Source organism: Astatotilapia calliptera, chromosome 4 (assembly GCF_900246225.1).
Source record: "Astatotilapia calliptera chromosome 4, fAstCal1.2, whole genome shotgun sequence".
Taxonomy (NCBI): domain Eukaryota; kingdom Metazoa; phylum Chordata; class Actinopteri; order Cichliformes; family Cichlidae; genus Astatotilapia; species Astatotilapia calliptera.
This window is the reverse complement of record NC_039305.1, coordinates 26,537,735-26,559,919: the sequence shown is the minus strand read 5'-3', so window position 1 is coordinate 26,559,919 and position 22,185 is coordinate 26,537,735. Positions and strand designations below refer to the sequence as shown.

General features: G+C 42.7%; 2 protein-coding genes and 1 long non-coding RNA gene across 5 annotated transcripts; 1 reads left to right on the top strand and 2 right to left on the bottom strand.

The window, feature by feature from the left end:
- Window positions 1-1,576: 1,576 nt before the first annotated feature.
- LOC113021273 (uncharacterized) lies at window positions 1,577-4,270 on the bottom strand. Its single transcript, XR_003272273.1, has 3 exons — window positions 4,208-4,270; window positions 3,068-3,112; window positions 1,577-2,571 (listed from the first exon to the last, which is right to left on the bottom strand). It is a non-coding gene; the product is annotated as an uncharacterized LOC113021273 (long non-coding RNA).
- Window positions 4,271-4,323: 53 nt separating this feature from the next.
- Window positions 4,324-17,846, top strand: ubn2b (ubinuclein 2b). Of its 3 annotated transcripts, none has more exons than XM_026165774.1 (17): window positions 4,324-4,980; window positions 5,530-5,658; window positions 7,558-7,659; window positions 8,114-8,245; window positions 8,366-8,469; window positions 8,978-9,467; window positions 9,598-9,668; window positions 9,759-9,888; window positions 10,889-10,995; window positions 11,077-11,187; window positions 11,908-12,051; window positions 12,218-12,268; window positions 12,350-12,392; window positions 13,365-14,648; window positions 15,947-16,154; window positions 16,653-16,721; window positions 16,976-17,846. In XM_026165774.1, exons 1-17 carry the CDS (start codon window positions 4,669-4,671, stop codon window positions 17,020-17,022), a joined length of 3,534 nt encoding a protein of 1,177 aa, XP_026021559.1. In that variant the 5' UTR covers window positions 4,324-4,668; the 3' UTR covers window positions 17,023-17,846. The 3 variants fall into 3 exon arrangements, with proteins under 3 accessions (XP_026021559.1, XP_026021557.1, XP_026021560.1); XM_026165772.1 differs by having other exon boundaries at window positions 8,363-8,469; XM_026165775.1 differs by lacking the exon at window positions 16,653-16,721 and having other exon boundaries at window positions 8,363-8,469.
- Window positions 17,847-17,938: 92 nt separating this feature from the next.
- On the bottom strand, window positions 17,939-20,693 carry trir (telomerase RNA component interacting RNase). The gene is made up of 3 exons (XM_026165839.1): window positions 19,732-20,693; window positions 19,291-19,362; window positions 17,939-19,216 (listed from the first exon to the last, which is right to left on the bottom strand). The coding sequence occupies exons 1-3, from the start codon at window positions 20,029-20,031 to the stop codon at window positions 19,109-19,111; spliced, it is 480 nt and encodes a 159-aa protein (XP_026021624.1). The 5' UTR covers window positions 20,032-20,693; the 3' UTR covers window positions 17,939-19,108.
- Between the last annotated feature and the right edge of the window lie 1,492 nt (window positions 20,694-22,185).

Here is a 22,185-nt window from a genome sequence, read left to right as displayed (position 1 = left end):
TACCCAGAAAAATAATAAGGGGAATCTGTGGCATCATTAAAAGTTGCACCACTTATTTCTTTATATTTGGCTGGGGAAATGGGAACGGCAGTTTGCTGACGTGTCCAACCATACATGGAAATGTTAGTTTTCCCAAAGATGCTTTCAGTTATTATCACACTGATTTGTGTTTAAGGGGTCTACTTTCTCATAAGTTTAATTTTGATTAAAAAGAACTTGATACTGTTCAGTGGGTATTATGTTACGTGTTCTATAGTTCAGGCCAGTGGCGGGGGGGTGGCGGCTTACTGGGCTTAAGCCCAGGTTGTTTTTTCAGAACCCTAGGGTCTTTTGGAGTGTAATTTTTTCATAGTTAGATGCCTGGCTGACAACTGTATAAAACAAAAACTACACACAATATTCGAATCACACGAGGGGGCGGGGGGAGCTGCTGCCTGCGAGTGCGCTGCTAGAGAAACGCAGCCAGGCAGACGGAGAACTGAAGTTCGACCAGGTACCAAAGCAAATCATTCGTATTGTACAAATAATGTAAATATGATGGTGTATCGCGAAAGATTGATATCAAACTGATCACTTGACTCATATTACCTTACTTGTTCTTCAAGTAAATCAACAAATGGTGAAATGAAAAGCCGAATGCTGTTTCTTTAGAGAGTCTTAGCTTACATGTGTTTATTTCATATTTTCAGTTGTTACCCTCCACGGCTAAATAAATCAGTTTCAGTAATGCACTGATATACAAGAATGGACATAAGGAGCTTCTTTCAAAGAAAAAACTCTGTTAGATGTTATTTTATATATTATGCTTTGTATGTTGTTCAGTATATTTCTATGCAAAACAAGATGAACTTCAATACACAGCAGGATATTCACAGTTGAAACCAGATATTTACAGACACTTTATGGAAAACACAAGAACATTTTTTACTGTACAACATCAATTTAGAGTAAACTTGTTTTGTTTTGGATAAATAAATATTGAAATATCTTTTGAATTAGTTAAATGTCAGAATAAAGAGAGAGAGATCTGTCTATTTTTATCACTTTCATCAAAATTAGGAGTACATGTACACTAAGTTGTTAATTAATAAGAAAACTCCAGATGATTCCATTCTGAGCTGAAGAAGCTTCTGATAGGTTAGTAGAGTCCATGTGAGTAAATTTGTGGCACACCTGCAGATGCATATAAGGCAAAACACAGAGCCTGTTTCTTTGAAATGGGAAAATCAAGAGATGTCAACCAAAACACCAGAAAAAGAATTGTGGAGCTCCATAAGTGTGGCTTAATTTTGAATACAATTTGGTGCCATTTACAATTAAGAAATACAGATAGTTTCTCTCTTTACTCTTTATATTTATCAACCTAAAAAAATAAACATTTAGTCTGATTTGATGTTACAATTAAAAAGTATCTGTTTTTATCTGGAGAGTATGTAAATATCTGGTTTCAACTGTATATTTGATGATGTTGGTGTTTGGCTTGATTGTCAGCACAAAGAGGGAGAGAGAGGAACAGAGAGGGAGAGAGAGGAACAGAGAGAGAGAGAGGGGAACAGAGAGGGGGAGAGAGGAACAGAGAGGGAGATGGAGAATGAGGACAGAACAGAGATGGAACAAGAGCAGATTTCTGACTTTTCTGTGTAAATTTAAGCATGTAACACATTTTTGATTATCCACTGCTAAAAAAAACAGAAAACTGGAAAACTTAAAGACACAATGTAACTCCAAGTCAATCACACTTCTGTGAAATCAAGCTACAGGAGGCCATAGGAGAGCAACAACCCAGCAGCAGGACTGATACCTCCTGCTGCAAGGAAGAACAGGAGGAGCACTGCCAGAGCTCTGCAAAATGACCTCCAGCCAGCCACAAATGTGCATGTGTCTGCTCAAACGGTCAGAAACAGACTCCATGAGGGTGGGATGAAGGCCTGATGTCCACAGGTGGGGATTGTACTTACAGCCCAACACCGTGCAGGACGTTTGACATTTGCCAGAGAACACCAAGATTGGGAACTTTGCCACTGGTGCCCTGTGCTCTTCACAGATGAATGCAGGTTCACATTGAGCACATTATGACAGACGTGACAGAGTCTGGAGACATGATGGAGAACATTCTGCTGCCTGCAACATCCTCCAGCATGACCGATTTGGCAGTGGGTCAGTAACGGTTTGGGGTGGCATTTCTTTGTGGGGCTGAACAGCCCTCCATGTGCTCGCCAGAGGTAGCCTGACTGCCATTAGGTACCGAGATGAGATCCTCAGACCCCTTGTGAGTCCATATGCTGGTGTTGTTGGGCCTGGGTTCCTCCTAATGCAAGACAATGCTAGACTTCATGTGGCTGGAGTGTGTCAGCAGTTCCTGCAAGACAAAGGCATTAATGCTATGGACTGGCCTACCCGTTCCCCAGACCTATATCCAGTCGAGCACATCTGGGACATCACGTCTCGCTCTATCCACCAAAGCCACGGTGCACCACATACTGTCCAGGAGCTGGCGGATGCTTTAGTCCATGTCTGGGAAGAGATCCCTCAGGACACCATCCGCCACCTCATCAGGAGCATGCCCAGGCACTGCAGGGAGATCATAGAGCCACACACACTACTGAGCTTTATTTGACTTTAAAAAAAAAAAGACATTACATGAAAGTTGGATCAGCCTGTAATGTGTTTTTCCACTTTAATTTTGAGTGGGGCTCCAAATCCATGGGTTGTTAAATTTGATTTCCATTGATGATTTTGATGTGATTTTGTTGTCAGCACATTCAACTATGCAAAGAACAAAGTATTTAATAAGAATATTTCATTCATTCAGATCTGGGATGTCTTATTTTTGTATTCCCTTTATTTTTTTGAGCAGTGTATTTCTGATAAACGAAGAGTGTGAAACTGAAGTTGGATCCACCTTATTATATAGTTATTGGGCTATATGGTTATTTGTTACATAGACTATGGTGCACATACAATCAAAATGCCCATTCTTTTCTTTACTAACTAAAATGTTTAATTACTTGGGCTAATGCCAATAATAAAGTTACAGACTATGATTATATGAAATGTGTATACTTACTGAAATTGCAGTATTTTAATGATGTACAGTCCATATTAGAGAATCCTGCAAAAGTGTAAAGAAATGGCATAATTAATCCTAGCGTGTTGACACAGTCCTCTGTACATCTTACTTGATTTGAGATAAATATTATAAAGCATTAATATATGTTGTCCAGTGCTGAGGCAGAACCACTCAGTGAAAAATAAATTTTCCTGTACTCTTAAATCTGAATACAGATTATTTAATATTGGAGTAAATCAGTAGTAACTCCAGATTTACTTGTGAAAAAGTACACAAATTAAAGTACCATCAGTGAAAACTGCCACAGTTTTACTGAGAAAGATAACGACAAACAATCAAAAGGATAAAATAAAAAAATAAAAAAGGCACAATTGCATCTAAAACACAACACGGCCTCAAAACAACTAGAACATGATGTCTTTTAGTCAAACACATGCATGCTCTGTGCTCATCACACTGTGACATTCCATTCTATAAAGTGACACCGCAGATAATATGTGAAGCACAATATTAGTAAATTAATACTTGAAAATTCATACAAACGACATGCATCAATTAAAAAATGTCTCATATCATTAAACCTGATTTCTTGCAACTCCAAAATGAGCCTGAAAAAACGAAAGAAAAATTAAAGGCGTCTCACGGATGAAGTTAAACGGCTTAAAACTAAGATTTTAACCCTGGTGGAGAAATCGTTGAAAAAAAGAGCAGGATGAGGCTGCCAAGTTTAAAAATGAAAGAGATCCAACAGTCAAAAGCGGAAAAACTACAAATTCTTTTCCTCCGGAAATCGGAGAAGACGTTTGAGACCAACAAATATGAGGAAATAAATCTGTCCATGGAGAAGAAATGCAAAGATTTTGAAGATAAATGCGATTGAGAGAAAAACACGAGAGCAGAGAGATAAACACGTAGTTTTGAAAGGGACTTGGATAATAAAGCGTTATGGAAAGATTAAGATTAAAAACCCTGGACACATAAAGTCGGACAAAGGAAGAAGCTGTCTAGTGTGCAGCACCTAGAAAGAGTCATTAAGATGAAAAACAACAAAGTGCCTAAAGATATAACTTAAATGTATTATTATATTTTCTCTTTGTAGTAAACAGCTGAGATATCCTGGCTGTTCAGAACAATCACCTCCTCCACGTTCGCGCTAGTCTGTCAGGTGGGCGTGTTTCTGCGCTGCCATTGGACAAACGCGGTTCCCCTTCCTCTCTGCCTTCCGCTTTCTTTTCATATGCACGCCCAGCCTCTGAATAATGATAATAATGATCAAGATGGCTACTTCAGAATCCTCCTTGCGGTAGCTAACCACCAATTTCATGGAAGCTGTCAAAACTGCGATTTCCTGCAGTTTAAGTCACTCGTAGGCGACGGGGGCTGTTCCAGGGATAATACTGTATGGATTAAAACGGGCCGAGGAGCGATAAAAGTCATTGTGTTGCCCGCAGCACTCATTCCGAGGAAGCTAACTAGCTGAGCAACTAGCTAGCTCTTACTTGTCGACCATCTCCAGTTTAGCTCCCCTGCCACTGGCGGCTGAGAGGAGCGTGGCGCTCCAGGTTTTGTGTGCCCGGACGTCGGAAGGAGAGCGTCAAATGGCAGAGCCGAGGAAAGTGCCGTTCGTCACCATTTCCACCCTCAACACCACCCCGCCGCCGACCCCGGAGACCAGCAAGAAACGCCGCCGCGAAGATGAGGCCGTCGACATCACTTTTGGGAAAGATGGAGGTGGGAGTGCGGTCGGGTCAGGGGGTGGCGGAGGTCTGTTCGGCAACGAGAAAGGTAGCGACGCGCAGAGGGAGGAGAAGAAGCCCACCGTCCGCCTCAGCCTCACGCTGAGCGAGCCGAATGAGCGAGGGTCCTCCGAGTTCAACTACGGCGAGCTGGTCCACTCATCTCTTTCTCAGGTTAGGAGAGCAGAGGCAGACACGGTGGTGTTAGCGGGGGGGGCTAACCGGGCACAACTCCGGTGGTGGTGAACCCGCGTGCATGTTGCACTTGTTGTTTTGTTGTTGTTGTGGCTGCTGAACTTTTGTCTGACAGGATTTGCAAATAAAGTAGATCACACTGAGCCCATAAATACGTGATGTTCATGCTCCTTATGTATTTATTTATTATGACCTTTAGATAGATTTTGGAGAGTTTGAAGCAGTGCAGTTTAAAAACGCAGTCTGAATGCAGGCTGAAGTATTTTAAGTGTCAGGGACACTGGACCCTCTTATTATTACCATCCTATCTTGTTACTCCTATGTCTACATCTTATGTTATGACCGATATAGAGGTGTCCTACTTAATCCACACAAGACAAAGAGTTGCTGTAGTGAGAACCTCCCTACTTTTTCATTTATTTTTATTTTTTATGCAGGTTGCATGTATTGCCAGGTGCGATTATGACGTTGATGTTGTTGTCAGCCTTACGTATTTACGATTCAAGTTGCTATCCTGGTGTTCCTCAGGTAAAGCCCGTGGGTTCTGCTGTACCCAAAGGACTCACTCCTCCGCTGGACCCCAGTGACCCTTTTGCAGATGATGAGAAGGAGAGGCGGGAGGTAGAAGAGCTTGCCAGAAAATTTGAAAGCAAATATGTAAGTAGCAAAGTAAACTCGGGCCTGTTTGCATAACACCAGTTGAGGACAACAGTCGTCCAAAGTCGCTTTATGTTGTAAGGTAAAGACCCTAGAGTAAAACGTGAAGAATGTTAGCGTTTCCTGCCTGACTGCTAGTCAGGCGTTTGAGGAATTATTCAACCCTTCATGGTTTAAAAATCTAATTTTTGGAAGCTTCAAAAATGTAGGCTTAGTTCCAGGGTTGAGAAACAGTGTTAAAGCTATGTTATCACTTGATAACAAGTCTTTTCTAATATTGGCTTTTACAAGCACGGGAATGAAGCAGGCTCCATAACAACATGCAAATTAGTGGCGATTCTGAATATTTCACAACAGCCAGAAACGAGACTAATGTCAGAGTCATGTTAGGGAAATTCTAGCTATTTGAATGCTAGGTTTCAAGTTGAAGTTGTTGAATGGTAGCAAAATGTTTGTCCTGGATTTCCCTTCCTTCTGTTTGGCTGCCTGCTATCTAATAACCGCAGGGGTCAGTGGAGTTGAATGATAATGTGACTGAGAGACCTTCTCTGGAGTTTGAGTTATCATAATTTAGCATTTCTGAATTGGTTCTAAGAGAGAGAGAATTTGCTTGTTTACTTTTAGTTTTTATTGTTTGAAAAGTTTACTTTCAGTTTTAGTTTTTATTTGCATGAGAGATGTTTTTTTTTTTTTTTTCTCCTTCACATCATTATTTAATAGAGGGCACAGTGAGACTGCTTTATGTCAGCGGTTGATTTACTGTCATAGAAATCCTAAGTTTCAATAAATAATCAGACTGAACTTTCTAAACGTAGAAACGATTTCAATTGCACAATATTGTTTTTGATTAGTCTAATTTTTGTTTTTATTTTAGTAATCTATTATTATCATCATTATTGTTGTTATTATTATTTTACCATACCTAGTTTTAGATCAGTTTTAGTTAGTTACAGTGGCGCCGTTTTTCTTCCACTGACTGACCGGCCAATCAAAAGGTGACTAAAACTCACACAGGTCGATGGTTCAGTGGCAGTTCTACAAAATGGTAACAATGTAGAATAGAAACATTCTGATGTCTTGTTGTTGAAGAGTCACTGATATGTGTGCTGTTGTGTTTGATTGTATCTTTTCTGTTAAATTAATTTAAAAATAATTTCTAAATTTTGTGACTGGTAGGATTTTGTTCTGTATACAGTTTTCTTTTAAAACTAACAGACAATTTAGAAATCTAATAAATAATCTTGAGTTAAAAAAAACATTATTAATTTAATTTCTTGCTCCAGGTGACTTCTGCAGTTAAGACGAGGTTAAACAGGCTTTTACTTACACACACGTGTTGGTTTTTGTGTTTGAGCATGCATATCATTTTTAAATTAAGTAAATATTTTTTTCCCAGTTAATGTATTCCTAGTTTTGCTTGTCATGACAACTCTTTTAGCTTACATGATTCGAACTGGTTAAGAGCTGCAAACCTTTTCTTTCAACCTCTAAAAGTTGATTCTGTTCGTCTGGACGCAGCGTTTTCAGTGGGAGAAACGTTTCGTCACTCATCCAAGTGACTTCTTCAGTCTGAGACAGAATCAACTTTTGGAGATTTACTTACCTGGATGATTGAGCATGACTTTTCTTTCAGCCATAAAGGCCCCCACAGGGTCCTCTGGATGATGAAGTGTCCTTTTCAAAAGTAAAAGTCTCATGTTTATTGTGATCCATGTTTGGTGCTTCCTGTACCCCCAGTACCACAGCGGGACAAGCAGCGCCCCTGCCTCCCTGTACTGAAGCGCTGGTTCTGCTGTCCATATTGTGGTTACAGCTGAATCTGTGTGGGTGATTATTGTTGCGTGTTTCTGTTGTATTTTTAAATATTTTGTGATCTTTGTGTTTACTGTCCATTTGCAGGGCGGCAGCTCGAAGAAGAAGAAAAAGGACAGAATGCAGGATCTCATTGACATCGGCTACGGCTACGATGAAACCGATCCCTTCATTGACAATTCAGAAGCTGTGAGTTTATTCTTTTAAAAAAATTAATCTTCTTTATTGGCGTTCATCAGAATAGGTTACGTTTCAGGTCTCTTTGCCAAAGATTAAAATAAGTAACGACCTTATTTGTAATGAAAGTAAAAAATAAGTGTAGTAAAAAGATGATAAACATTCATGTTGTATTAAAATAATAATGAGAAATTACAGTAACTTTAATATAAAGTCATGGTTCTTTGCTTTGCTTCATTTCCTTTTGTCAGTGGATGCTTTTGATCTGCAGTAGAAACAGAAGAATAAAAGAAACTGGATAGGAGGGAAAACATTAAACAAATAAATATATAAGCTTTAATACTGAGAATAATATTAGTAAAGTTTAGTATTATTATGTGTAGTCGTTTGGAAGACTGACCGTGGGAAGAAGACTGTTGCATCATAAGAAAACAAGCAGTTAATTGTAATTCTACCCCGTCCTCAGTATGATGAGCTGGTACCGGCCTCTCTCACCACTAAACATGGAGGCTTTTACATCAACACGGGCACTCTGCAGTTCAGAGCTGCGTCTGACTCTGAGGGAGAAAACGCGGCTGGAAACGATAATCATTTCAAGGTAGGTGCTTGGTTCTCTGTGCACTCTGTATATGAACAAATAGTTAAAAAGAAAAGCTGTTGCTTTGCTCCTTGTATTATTCTGTGCCTTTTTTCACCTTTTGTGTCTTATCTGCAGAAGATGAAAGACGGTGAAGAGCGAGTGATTAAAAAGCGACGGAAAAAGCAAGATGGTGGAATTTTGGAGGAAAAGAAACCCCGAAAAAACAAAGTACCAAAGTCTGGGTGAGGTTTTGACCTGTAATCCTGTATTATAGTTATTTCAGTAAGTAGCTAATTCGTTCCTTAGATAAATTAACATGAGGTGTTCGTTTAAGAATAAGCATTGCTCCTCGTTGTGCCCGTCCCATCAGACAAATAAAGGAATATCTACATTATTCATTTATTTAAAAATAGTTCAACACTACTTTTTGGCTTTTACATGGGACTTGAACTTTAATTTCTGAGGTGAAAGTCCTCTATATAATTTATTTTACCACTAGTTTTTCCCCAGAAGGCATAAGCAGTACTTGGCCTAAACTTCTTTGTAGTACTTGTGTGTTCTGGTCTGTTATTGGCTGAAAGGAGGGTAGGAGGCTAGTTCCGTTTTATGCCACTTTAATTACAATATACTAAACGGTTAGTAAGAATTTGTTGTCCAGTGATGTCAGTGAAACACTGCTGTAACCACAGACCTTATCCCAACGCTGTGCCTTAAACGTCTTTATTCTCTGTGCTTCTTTGGTCTCGGCAGCGTTTTAGCTTTAAACCGGCCAGAAAAGAAGAAGAGGAAGAAGCTGATGAAGGATTCCCTGCACCTGGCCAACATGCTGCGACGCTTCACCAGGGAAAAGGAGGAGATGCGCAAGAAGAACATGGCCGCCGCCGGTCTGCCGCGACCTAGCCCCAAAGTGCCCAACACCAACAGTGCGCTCCTGAACACCCATCCCAAGGCCGCTGGCAGCAACGAGTGCAACATGGCCGACCTTTCCGCAGACCCTGCTGTGATGTCGCTGCTCGGCTCGGCCAACAACGACTTACTGCAGGACATGATGGGTGACCTGGACTTTGGGATGCTGGACTCGCCTCAGCCTTCCAGCCCGGCTCAGGGGGAGAACGGCTCCTTTGGGATGGGACACAAAATGGGAGGTAGCCGGGCGGTGCAGAGCAGTGTGATTACCCCTCCTCCTCTGCCCTGCGGACTTCCAGACCCACTCGCGAAACGCATTGAAGACCTGAGGGCGGTATGAGCCTTCTACCAGCTCATATTTATTTTTTTTATTAAATAATTGTTAGTAAGAGTGTAAATTAAATGTGAAGTAGACTGCCTACATAACCAGTCCTATTCACTGCTGCGATGTCTGTTTGTCACAGGCGTCCCGTCTGTTTGATGAAGAGGGCAGAAAGAAATTCTTCACACTGGACATGAATAACATCCTACTGGAGTGAGTACATTCCTTCATTTTGAATTAGTGCGGATTAATTTGTATAAAATCAATTAAATGTAAATTTGTGTTTGTTTCTGTGTGTGTCAGCATCGAGCTGCAGGTTCAGGAGCAGCCCACAGAGGTGCGTTCAGCTGTCTACTCTCACCTGGAGGCCTTTGTGCCCTGCAATAAAGATGCTCTGCTCAAACGACTGAAGAAGCTCAGCCTCAACATACAGGTGTGTGGCAGCAAGTGTTCTTACTGTTAGAATGAGTTTTGGTAAAACGGGATCCCAAGAGGTCTACGATTTGCATTTGACATCACTTAAAGGTCCCATGTCCTTCCACTTAGTGAAGATGCTATGAGCACCATTTCTACCAGTCTCAGTGTCTGTGGCTTTAAGTCAGACTGGAACAGCTGCTGCACGTTCTTCTTTCAGGAAAACACTTCTATGAGTGACTGGTTCTGCCTAAGGTGTCTTCCTGTTAAAAGGGAGTTTTTCCTCCCCAGTGTTGACAACTGCTTAATCATTCATTCACAAAGACAGATTTAGTGTGAATTTGGCTGTATCAAAATGCAACAGGAGCAAATGGAGCAAAAAGCTAAGTGAGTTTAACTCTACTGAAGCCCAAACGCAGAGTAACACACCCAGTACTACTCATTTTGTTCTAAATCAGCTCTTAGGTTTTCCTCAGTTCATGGATGTCCCTCAGAATAACATTCTGCCCAGAGCTCTGACCTGTGTGCATGCGATTAAAGCATTACATTACCTTACCTTACGTTAGTGACATTAACCCTGCTAGATGCTAACACGGTGGTCCCATCTAAAACTTTTTATAAGAGAGCCGCTTCAGTTCATTCACAAAGAGCAGACCGACAGCAGCTTAAGGCCCTGACTTGTTTTTTGTTGGCCAGAATATGTTTTGCTGTTGATCTCCACAGCAGTACATTTAGCATCTGTGTTGCTATGATGCTCTCCTCAGCACACTCAGCAAACATGCCCATATGCACCCACAATGGATAGCTGTGGGTGAACTGCGGGTCTGTGTAGGCAGTGCAAACCCACACTTATCCCCCGCTTGGGTGTTCACGCAGGACTGACAACAGTCGCAAAAAATGGGCTAAACCTGTTATGAGGCAACTGCTGCATTTGTGCAAAAGCTGTTGTTTTTGTGTCTGTGTGTCCATTATTCATTTCTGTATTGTCCTTATGAGTGTTGATTTCTCTCGTTGTCCAGGATGACCGACTACGAACGCCCCTGCTGAAGCTGAAGTTGGCGGTGTGCAGTGTGATGCCAGAGCAGATCGCTCGATACAACATGGACTGCATTGCCAAAGTTGCAAAGTAAGGACTCGCTCTGGGCTCTTACTCTGAGCTCACATATCTTTTTTCCTTAATCTAAAATGTTTGTTTCTTTGCTCGCAGGCAGCAGTCTGAGGAGGGAGAGAAAAATGGCTCGGAGGATGACGATGAGGAGAAGCCGGGGAAGAGGGTGATAGGGCCTCGGAAGAAGTTTGTGTGGGATGACAGACTCAGGTCAGTTTCCTCTCTGTGCTCACAGGATCCATCCTTTCCACTCTACTTGTTTTCTTTATTCAGCAGTTCAGTGCATTCTGGTAGCTCTGAGTGGCATAAAGCTGAGATCTAGGGCGCTTTATCCATATCGAGAGCATCTGCTGTGATCCCACGCCTCTGGAAACTCTAGGACACAAAAAACAGCCATCATTGATCATATATCAAGACACCTCTGGTAGTTGGATCTGCACAGTTTGCATATGAGAAGCCATGTTTGTCGATCATGCGAGGTGTTTGTTCAGCCAGGTCCAGCCCAGTGTTTCTGGAAGCTACTGGAGAGGGAAAGCTGCAGGCAGTCATCAAGTGTGACACTTTGTAGTGCTTCGAACATCACACACTCAGTGCTGGGTGTGTGAATACATTGCAGTACATGGAAAAAATCTTTTATTTAATTTTAACAAAAATTGCTGTAAAATGAACATGATGTGGCTTTTCATTTTAAAAGATCCTCCCCAGTTTTTACCCATCAGCCTTTTATGGTATATTGTAATGTCGTCACCTTGCCAGGTGGGTGGGTGATGTGGACTTCAAGGTTTGTGAATATGTTAACTTGAGAACTAAGCAACGTAGGAATTTCAAATTCATAGTATAGGTGTATTTACTAATAATCTCAGACGAGTTAGAATCTCAGCGACCTCAACCTCAAGATCAGAGGTCAACTTAATGCTGTTTGCCTTCCAGGTCACTGCTGTGTAACTTGGTGCGGGTGAAGCTAACCTGCTACGAGCGTGAAGGCAAGAACACGCTGTCTCTGGAAGACTACCTCAAAGCCTTCATGGAGACTGAAGTCAAACCCCTCTGGCCTAAGGGGTGGATGCAGGCCAGGTGTGTGACAGCAGCTAATGCGATTTCTGTGGTTGTCCAGTGATTATAATAGCGGCTATCTTTCTCGTATGTTTTCAATCATGGCTTAAATAGAATGGTAATGAAGAAGTAATTCCCTAATATTAGTGCTTGTTGTATTCATATTTCTGTATTTCCCCATCTGCAGGATGCTGTTCAAAGAAAGCATCATGGCTCACGGTCATCTCACTGGCTACACGTACGTTTTTCACCTTACTATTAACCTATTTTCTCATCACTGATTTGTTCTAATAACTCATTCAATTTTATTTTGTTCCAGAGCAAAGAAGAAGATGCTCCCTGTTCCCAAAGCCAAGCCAAAGGTTAGTTGAATTTTCAAGTTAATCTGCAATCCATCTGTCAGCAGAGTGACTTTGTAATGGAAGGGCTCTTGATATAGAAGGGATGACTGCTACACATTTTACACTTGCCCACTTTGATCTAAAGTGGGCTGGACCAGTGAAACACTCCTTTTTGTCAGTGTAAAGAACTTTAGTGACTAATATAACTCTCTGAGATAACTTAAAATGAGAAAAAGAAGCATAGTTTCAACCATACTTCTTAGTTTTTCTACATCATAAAGAAATGCAGCTATGGGAAACCAAAGAAATCTGTCGGCACGACTCTTTGGACCTAATTTGTATGAAATAAATGTAAAATTACAAAAAGGGTTCTGGTAGTGCACTACCCAGACTGTCCTGCTATTCCTAATTACTTTGGTGTAGCATGAATAGCCATGGGGGAGGTTTTTATCAACAGGAAAAACTGTAAAACTTATTCAAATATAGTTAAATGTCGGCATGCCCTGCTGTGTCAAGTGCACCAGATTTGAATCTTTGCTGGGTCAGCTCTGGCCATTATGTTTGACACCTCTTCTTCTTTTGTTTTTGTTTTTTAAAGGTTTAGATTCTAAATGTGTTCTCATTAGAAACTGTACAGCAGCTGGAAGTTGGAGCAGAAACTCTGGACAGTAAATTGTGAAAAACACAAGTTATGCAAATGATCTCTTCAAAGTGAAACTTTGTCAATAAGGTTAAAGTTCTCTCACGGTGCTCGGCTAACGTTATCTCATGATGCGTGAAATGAGCCCTCTTGTATTTTAATGTGTTTGATAAAATATCAATATTTGGGTTTGTGTATTGATACAGTATCGCCATGCAGAATATTGTGATACTGTTGTTGTGTTTCACCTGCTACTCCTAGTATATGAATGATGATTTCAGATTAACTTGAAGAAACATGGCGGTGCTCTTAAATGTCGCTAAAAGTATATTTGTGTCCTCTGTATTTTCCAGGAGGCTGTGTGGGTTCGTCACACCACACCCTCAGCAGGTGCCACTCCCTCCCCTGCTGCCCAGGTCGCCACGCGTCCGACTCAGTCACCGTCTGAGCCCATATGTCTCGATTCCCTCGATGAGGCTCCCTCTCTGGACTCCATCTCTCAGGCCTTGGCCATCCTTGGCAATGCAGCTAAGGGCCTGGCCCAGGGGGACAGCCCCCCGTCCCCAGATAAACCCAAGACTGTCACCACCCCCTCCGGCCTCCACACCTCACCGGTCATCCTGCAGCAGAAAAAGAACTCTGTCAGCACTCCCAATAGCTCCAAAGCACCTCACTACATCTCTACCTCTTCGTCATCCTCCACCTCTTTGTCTCGGTCTCCCTCCGTCACGTCCTCTCCTCTGCCCTTGGTCAGGGTGGATGGCATAGGGGTTGTTAAGGGCACTGCGCAGGCGCACAGACATTTACTTTTAAACACGCAGAGACCTTTGAGTGTGGGTGTGACTAAAGCCAACATGCCTGCCTCAGTGTCTCCACCTAAACCACGTCCACCGCCCACTGCGTCTCCACTAGTGGCACCAGGATCAAAGACCGGGGTCTCCACTGCCCCTTCTGGGCTCCTCAAAGGCAGCAATAATAACAAAGTCAACAGTGTTGACACTCTGATCATCACATCACCTCGGCTACACACCCTCTCATCGCCCTCAGTCACGGTCCAGAAAACATTTCAGACACCTCACCTGCCCCAGACTCCCCAGAGTAAATCCTCCTCCTCCCTCTCGCAAACACTCCCCAGCGTACAAGCACAGCCACAACCACAGTCTAACTTCATCACCCCTATGCACGCCACTCTCACCAAGTCCACCCACAGCAGCATCCCACCCATCGTCAAACTCACTCCCCGCACACCCAACCCCATCGTCACCGTTGCCACCTCATCCTCAGCTTCCATTTCTCAAAGTCCCAGGTCTCAGGCAACCCCGTCCCTACACCAGTACCCTAACAAAAGCCCAGCAGGTTTCCGCCCGCCGTTCTCAGGTGCCCAAGGAGGAGTGAACAAGCCGGGGCAAGGCAGTTACACTCCTCCAGGCAGCCAGAAGACCCCCAACAGCAACAGCAGCACCAACACCAGCCTTATTAACACCTCATCCATAAGCAAGCATTCAGGATCCAGTGCCTCCCCCACGACAGCCTCTGCCAATCAAGGTCAGCGCCAGAGGTCTGGGGGCGGGACACCTCAGGGCGCCAAGCCAGTCACATCTGTCCCAATGTCATCCGTCTCTTCTCAGCTGCCACAGGTTTGTAGTGCCAGTATGGCTAGATAAGGAAACATGTAGGATGTACATCTGGAAAGTGTTCACAGTGCTTCACATGCCTTATTCGAAAATGGATTAGTTTCATATTTTACCTCTGCATACAGTACAGCATAATGACAAGCAGCAATTATAGCCTCAAGTCTTTTTGAGAATGACGCTGCAAGCTTGGCACACCTATTGTGGGGCAGTTTCTTATTATCCTTCTTTGCAGAACCTCTCAAGTGTCTTCAGATTAAATAGCTGTGCAGCGACGCTCATCTTCAGATCCAGAGATGTTCAGTCATGTTCAAGTTTGGGCCACTCAAGAACACACAGAGTGATCTTGAAACCCCTCTTTGTTATTTTGGCTGAGTGCATGGTTTCCTCCAGACATGATGCTTCAGACCAAAGTGTTAAATCTTTGTTTCATGAGACCAGAGAATTTTGTTCCTCGTGGTCTGAGACTCTTTAACTGGCTTTTGGCAAACATCATGTGCCTTTAACTGATTCAGTTGATTGTTGTAATGATGCAGAAATGGTTGTCCTTCTGGAAGTTTCTTCTTCTGCCACAGAGCAATGCTAGAGCTCAGTCACCATTGGGTTCTTGGTCGCATTACTGACTAAGGTCCTTCTACCCCGATTCCTCAGATTCCATTTACAGATGATGTAGGCCACTGTGCTCATTGAGACCTTCAATGCTGTAGACATTTTATCTGTACCCTTCCCCAGATCTGTGCCTCGATGTAATCCTGTCTCAGAGGAATTCATGAGAACGAAGCGATGCAGGAATTTCAAATCGATACCATAGGTGTATCTGCTAAAAGAATCTTAAGTGGCTTCGACCTAAAGGTCAAGTTTTCTGAAAATCTTGTGAATGTCACTTAGGATTTTCAAATGGATACGACAGATGTTTCTACTAAAGTCTCAGTGACCTCGACCTAAAGGTCAGAGGTCAAGTTTTCCTGACAAGCTTGTGAACGCAATAACTTGAGAACAAGGCGAGGTAGGATTTTGAAATTGATACCATATGTATCTACCAGCAGGCTGAGGGGTACCACTGGCTACTACCAGCATTTTTTCACTTGTCATTATGTGAAGAATTTTAAGGTGAAAAAATGATTTAATCATTTTGGAATAAGGCTGTAACATGAGACAATGTGGACCAAGTGAAGCTCTGTGAATACTGTGCGGATACACTGTCTGCAGCACATGTACACAGGTGGATTTTTCAACCCTGAATCTGTTGAATGAAACCACTTTCTTCCTGTTGTTAAACACTCCTAACCTGTTTTTTTGCTCAGGTCTCCGCGGCAGGAAGCAGCAATCTGCTCAGCTCAGCCTCGTCTCTTCCGCTCGGTTTTGGGATGCTGGGGGGGCTGGTGCCTGTGTCCCTGCCCTTCCAGTTCCCTTCACTGTTAAACCTGCCTTCGCTGGGTGCAGCAGGCTCCAACACGGCACCCAGCAGCTCTGCAGCCAGTAGCAACCCACCGTTCTCCACCCTGACCCAGAGTGAGTGATGCACACAGGTCACAAGCGCTCATTGTACTGGGGGGGGGGGCTTAGATTATGCACCAGGTGCAACTCTGACATTGATGGCAGCTGCAGATTTAACTAAGAGCATTGCTTTCTTTACAATATGACATCATGAAAGCACTGTGTATGTGTGAGGCTGTTGGGGTGTGTGTCTGCTTTTGTGTGGGTGTTTCCTGTGTAGGGCTTTTTTTGTGTTGTAGTGCGTTCTCATTTATCACCATGTTTTGTGTCTAAATGTAAGCTTTGTAATTAATGTAAGACATTGCATTTTTGTTTGCTCCCCCATCAATTCTGTATTACATCATGCTTCCTCTCCTATCTCACATTTGGCCTCACACTTCTGCCTTTATCCCCTCCTTTCTCCTCCTGCTCCTTCCTCTCACACGTCTCTCCTCTGACCTCCCCGTTCCGTTGGTACTTGTTCCTCCCATCTTCTCCCTCTTTGTTTCTTGTCGCCCTGTCCTGTCTCCTCAGATCTGTATAAGAGCCTCCAGTCAGGGTCTCAGGTTGCTCTGCCTCCTCACTTGCAGCTCGCTTTCTCAGGTAAAATCTGACCCTCGCTCCCTCCACCTCAAAAGCCTGCTCCTTTGCTCTTCTGCTTTTCCTTTCAAGTGTCTGATGTTCTCTGTCTCAGGTTGTCCCCCCCTCCTCCTCTTTTTATTTATTTATTTTCTGTCCGGTCTTGTTCTCATCTGTTGGTGGCAGCATGCCTTACTTTAAAAAAAACAATTTTTTTCCCCCTTCCCTCTTTGTAATGTTTTTGTTGAGATTTCAAACACTGTGCTGTTCCCGTCTAGATGTCAGTCAAAGCCAGGGAGGTGATGCTAAGAGGAAGACTCTATGATCCAGCGGACCCAGCTGATGCAGTCCAATTAAACGAGGAAACGTTGGGACAGCCGGGACGCACAGACCGCACATAACAGGGGTCTGAATTACAGACTTTTGCTTTTAAGATCAGCTCAACTATCCACAACTACCAGTTAAAAATAACCTTTTTAAAACAATGACAACTTTTAAATCTTTGAGCTGTTAAATAAAATGGCAAATGCAGTTTGCCAATGTTTACACAATAGACCTATATCACTGTGGACAGGGAGGAATGAATGAATGGGATTTATAGTTGATTGAGGTGTGTGTGTGTGCTTGCTGGGACTGTGTGCCTTTTGTATGGCTCCCTTTCTGATGCATGGTCAGTGTGTCTACTTGGTGCTGTTTTTATCATAATGTAATTATCACTGATACCTGTAAGAAATGTAAACAAATTGTTGAATTTGAGCTTTTTTTTTTTTTTTTTTTAAGAGAGAGCTGTACATGTTTTAATTGTACTTGAATTCCTGGATAAATTTGTTCCTGTATAGAACTCAAACTGACTTTTAATTAAAATCTTTCTCTTCAAATGAATCATTCAAGCTGCATTATGAAAGTCAAATGAAGCTGAAGCTTCTATATCATGTTGACCCCTGGACCATAGACTGTATATAAAAGCTGGACATAAAACAGCATTTTTGGCCATTACTATCTTGGTGTTCAGCTGTGACAAATGAGAGGTGGATCTGACTGGAAGCTGAAGACAATGCAGACTTGTGCAGAGTCAGCGTACCTACTTTATCCACTGCTCTGGCTTTAATGGGGACCATCCTTTGTGAAATAAACATGTTTTATCCTGTATGACTGAAGTAGAGAGTGAGCCCATACACTATTCGAAGTGTTTGCAGACATCATTAGAATTGATTTCGTTTTCCCAGATCTAACTCTGTTAGCATCATTAGCTATTTTTATTGCCTCCAATAGAATGATTAATGTGGCGTCTCTCCCAGGTTTAATGTCCAGACATCCACAGATTAGGTTTGAATGTGAGATGGCTAGGAAACAAATTATATACTGTGCAGTGACTGGAGTTATCTTAAAAATAAAATACAACACATCTGTAATTTTGGGCATAAAGAAAAAAGTAAATAGTGATGTCTGGAAGGGTTAGGGAAATTGGTCCAATTGAGATACAATTAGTAGAGAGAACATGTTGGATGAAAGTACATATTGTGGCAAAGACAAAGGTCATTTAGCAAAAAGATGATACCAAAAACAAACTTCAGTCAAAACAATGCCTGAGATAACCCCACCCAATTGAAATTACAAGGCTAGCCATTCGTATATTGCTACACAATTTGGATTATCTAATAAAAGAATAGAATTTTTAAAAAAGGCCTGATCTTAAGCCTTGTGTTCTGCAGTCTTACTCAGCACAGGAGTGTCTGGAACACAGGACTTTTATCAAACTCTGTTTAAACACTTGCTACATGATTATGGCTAATAATATGGCAAAATACTACAACATGGTAAAAAGGCAAGAGCCCAGAAACTGTGTCCCTGGATCCTTAACAAGCAAATACAATCAGACCTGATTTTGTAAGCAGAGTCAAGAAAGAATGCAGGCTTAAAACATTTCAACATTGCCTTCTCTTTTCAGACCTGCAAACAACAGCCATCTTTTACATACAGTCTCTGCTCCTCAGATGCCTTTACAGTGGTATTTATGAGAATGTCGAAACACAACATGACACAATTATAGGCAGTGTAGATTTAATTGAACCCTTGATTTAGCTATTAAATCAACTTAGTCCTTAATGAAACCCCAAATAAACCAGACATGAAAAATGTAAAAGGTCCTCAATAATAAATGTTCAAGTGTCTGAAATATTTTTTGACATCAACTCAAATGAACAGAGTCCAACAAGTAACAAGCAAGACAAAAACAATTTAAAAAAAACAAAAAAAGGGGGTGGGTAAATCTAAGCAGTTTGTGAATGATGTAAAAATGAAGGGCAACTCGAACTGATAGTACAGGAGGCGAGGATTGGCAGGCCCTCGTTGAGGTTGTCCCAGGTAGTTGCCCCCCACCAGCAAAGCACTTCATTTCCACCTCCTGGAGCCTACTTGACCAGAGGCCTGGTTTTGTCGTCGTCACCACACTGGTGGGCTTTGTACTTTTTCACCTCAGCCATGTACTTAGACCAAGCATCGCTCTTGCCTGGCTCAGCCTGCAGGGGAGGAGGCAGAGGTTATCACCTGTGGGAACAACACAATCAATATTGCCACCTTCCATCCCACTTACTTCTGTGTCTTGTTTCTGCTTCTTCGCAACAATGCCGGTCTTTAGGAACACACCGCCTCGGCGCTTCCCCACCTGGGTTAGGGGATAGAAGACTGAAACCGTTATACGAGCTCTTGCACGTGGACTGCCAATGAAGGAGACTACACCAGAGCAGAAGGTCTACACTTGTCTCGCGCCACCAGCGAAACCATCAGTGAGGATCATCCCTACACTTTACTAAGCTATTGTTTGTTTTACACCATCACTGTGGGTGATTTTACTGAAACATCTCAGGGATAATACAATCACCGGCATATGTATGAAACACTCATAAAAATGACATGTCAGCCATCAGAGTACTAACTATGGTGCCAGTAAGCCTGCTGTATCAGTGCATAGTGCTTCACTTTGGCTGTGAGTGGAACTACTGCTCTCTCATCTTACAACTGCTAAACCCCTTACAAAGCTCGTCACGGGTGGGGCCTTCTTTTCCACTGGTGTCTGTCCTTGCTCGGTGGCTCTGGCATCTCCACCTGTTTGCTGCATCTCCTTTTTCCTCCTCTCATCTTCCATCTTCTTCTTGAACAGCTCCATGAAGCTGCCGTCGTTAGCGAACACGTTGCCCCCAGGCATCAGGGGTTTGCTCGATGGCTGTGCGGGGCTGCTCGAGGGGGACGCGGGGCTCCCGCAGCTGGAGTCCTCGCTGCTGCCGCCACCGCCGCCGCTCGTTTGAGGTTTGTCGTGTGCGCGTTTTGGATCCATAGTTCCTGGGCAAGCAGACACAGTCTGTTGTGTGTTAGCTGTGTAACACGTATGGCTTTGTTGTGTGGTTGGCCTTAGCGGAGAGCACTGCCAGCACGCCTCAACCGCAGTGCAATACGAAAACCTAAAGTCTATTTAAAAATAGATCAGCTGCACAGTCCAGTGCGGGGATATGGTCTTTGAAAAATAAGGCGAAGTGTAAAAAAAAAAAGCCAAAAGGCTTTAAAAATGTCAGCCCTCCCTCTAGCACACAATCCCCGGGCCCCGACAAAAACAAAAGCAGGCGCTGGTTTAGCTGCTAACGCGGCTAACAGCTAATGCCCGGTTCGGTAAGACCACTGCAGACGAACAAACTCAACTACAGCCTCCCAGTTCATGTGCGGAACCTATTAAGGTATAAGCATACCGCTGCGGCTCACCTAAAGGTTCAAACACCTGCGACAAAGACAAGAAGGGTCAAAATTTGTTCTCGCAGTTATCGCCAACTTTCACAAACCGTCACCTTTGCTCCGCCATGTTTCATTTTCTCTGGTGACATCACGTGGCAGCTGTGTAGCGCCTCCTGCTGTGCCGGAAGTGAAATTGATACTAAAAATTACATAACAGACGGTTGTTGGCTGGAAACTGCTGGCTCTCAGGTCTGCTTCTGTTGACACGGTACAATTTAATACACCCAGTTTACACAGCCGAACATGAACTCTGTCCTTCACTCTGACAGTGACGTAAACTATACTCTGTGCTATATCGCTTAAAATAAAACCTCACTGTATTCATTGTTTTTAGATATTGATTAGGATTGTCAGGAGCACTGTCATTAATCCATTCAATTTACACTTGTATTAAAAGGTCAAGCTGATCAGTTCACATTATGCAAGCTTATTTCATACTTCAGTCCTGTGCAAAAGTCTTGAGCCACACCTTATTTGTTTTTGTGTTGATTCCAAGAAGGAAACGGGGGCCTGCGCAGGGTGAACTCTTCCTATGGTAGCTGGGATAGGCTCCAGCACTCCCCTGCCGCAACCCTGATAAGGATAAGTGGAAGAAAATGGATGGAGGGTGGAAGCTGGACATGTGGTGGACAAAAGACAACGTGGCAGGCTTTAACCAATAAATAAATAGTGGAAACCCAACACAGGATCTGAGTTCACTGAAGCCTCATGAAAAATGGGTCTCAGTGGGTGGCCATCTTACCTTAGAGTTGAGGGTGTGTTAAAGAATAAAGGTGGTCATACAAACTGACTTAAAGTTTGTTTGAATTGTAGAAACTGTTTTTAATCCTTAATGTTTAATCTGCTGCATCTCCCATTTACCCAGAAAAATATAAAGAAATCAGGAGTGGTTCATGGTTGTTACATAGTACAGACTTAACAAATCTTAGGTGAATCTTACAGCCCCCCCCCAAACATGCCATTCTATTACATTGTGCTGTTGTTCATCATGTTTGAATGTGCCACCTCTCTTTAATCCGTTGAGATGTGCTTGTGGAAAAGTGGTGCGACGGATAAACAATGCCTTCACCGTTTTGACAGTTGCACAAAGGATGTGAGAAGTTTGACTAATCGGTTTGGCCTTTAGGACTGTGACGGAATGAAAGTCTACCCACAACAAGGGCCCACTTTGATAAAACCTGGGTTGGCGTGCTTTCTCAGACCTCTCTGGGTGAGTCTAAATCGGAAGGGACTGAAAGTGAGTCTTTGAATGCACTGAAAAGAAGAACACAAAATGCCATCTTTAACTTAAGATCCCATTTATTTGTAGTGCAAAAAGTAGAACAGAGAGGACTACAAATAATTTAACCCTGTGCCAAGTACATTATGCTATAATCTAGTAGACCATTTCATGATGCAACCTTTCACACCATGCATATGTGGACCAATAATTTTACGCCATAAAAACCAACTTAAAAAAAAAAAAAAATCAGTAGAACAAAAAAGTAAAAAGTGTTTACACAACAGCAGGACTCTGGTCTTTGTAGATCATAGCACAAACTGTTAGAGGCAAGTACAAGTCACAGGACAGCAGCTCTGACATGGGACGCACAAAAACAACTTGATCAACGGTTGTAAAGAAAGGCAGACGTAGAGTCTGATAAATGTGCCTCAGGCTTTTTAATCTGCTGTCGATTTCCTGTCACAGGAAAAATTCCAGCGCATT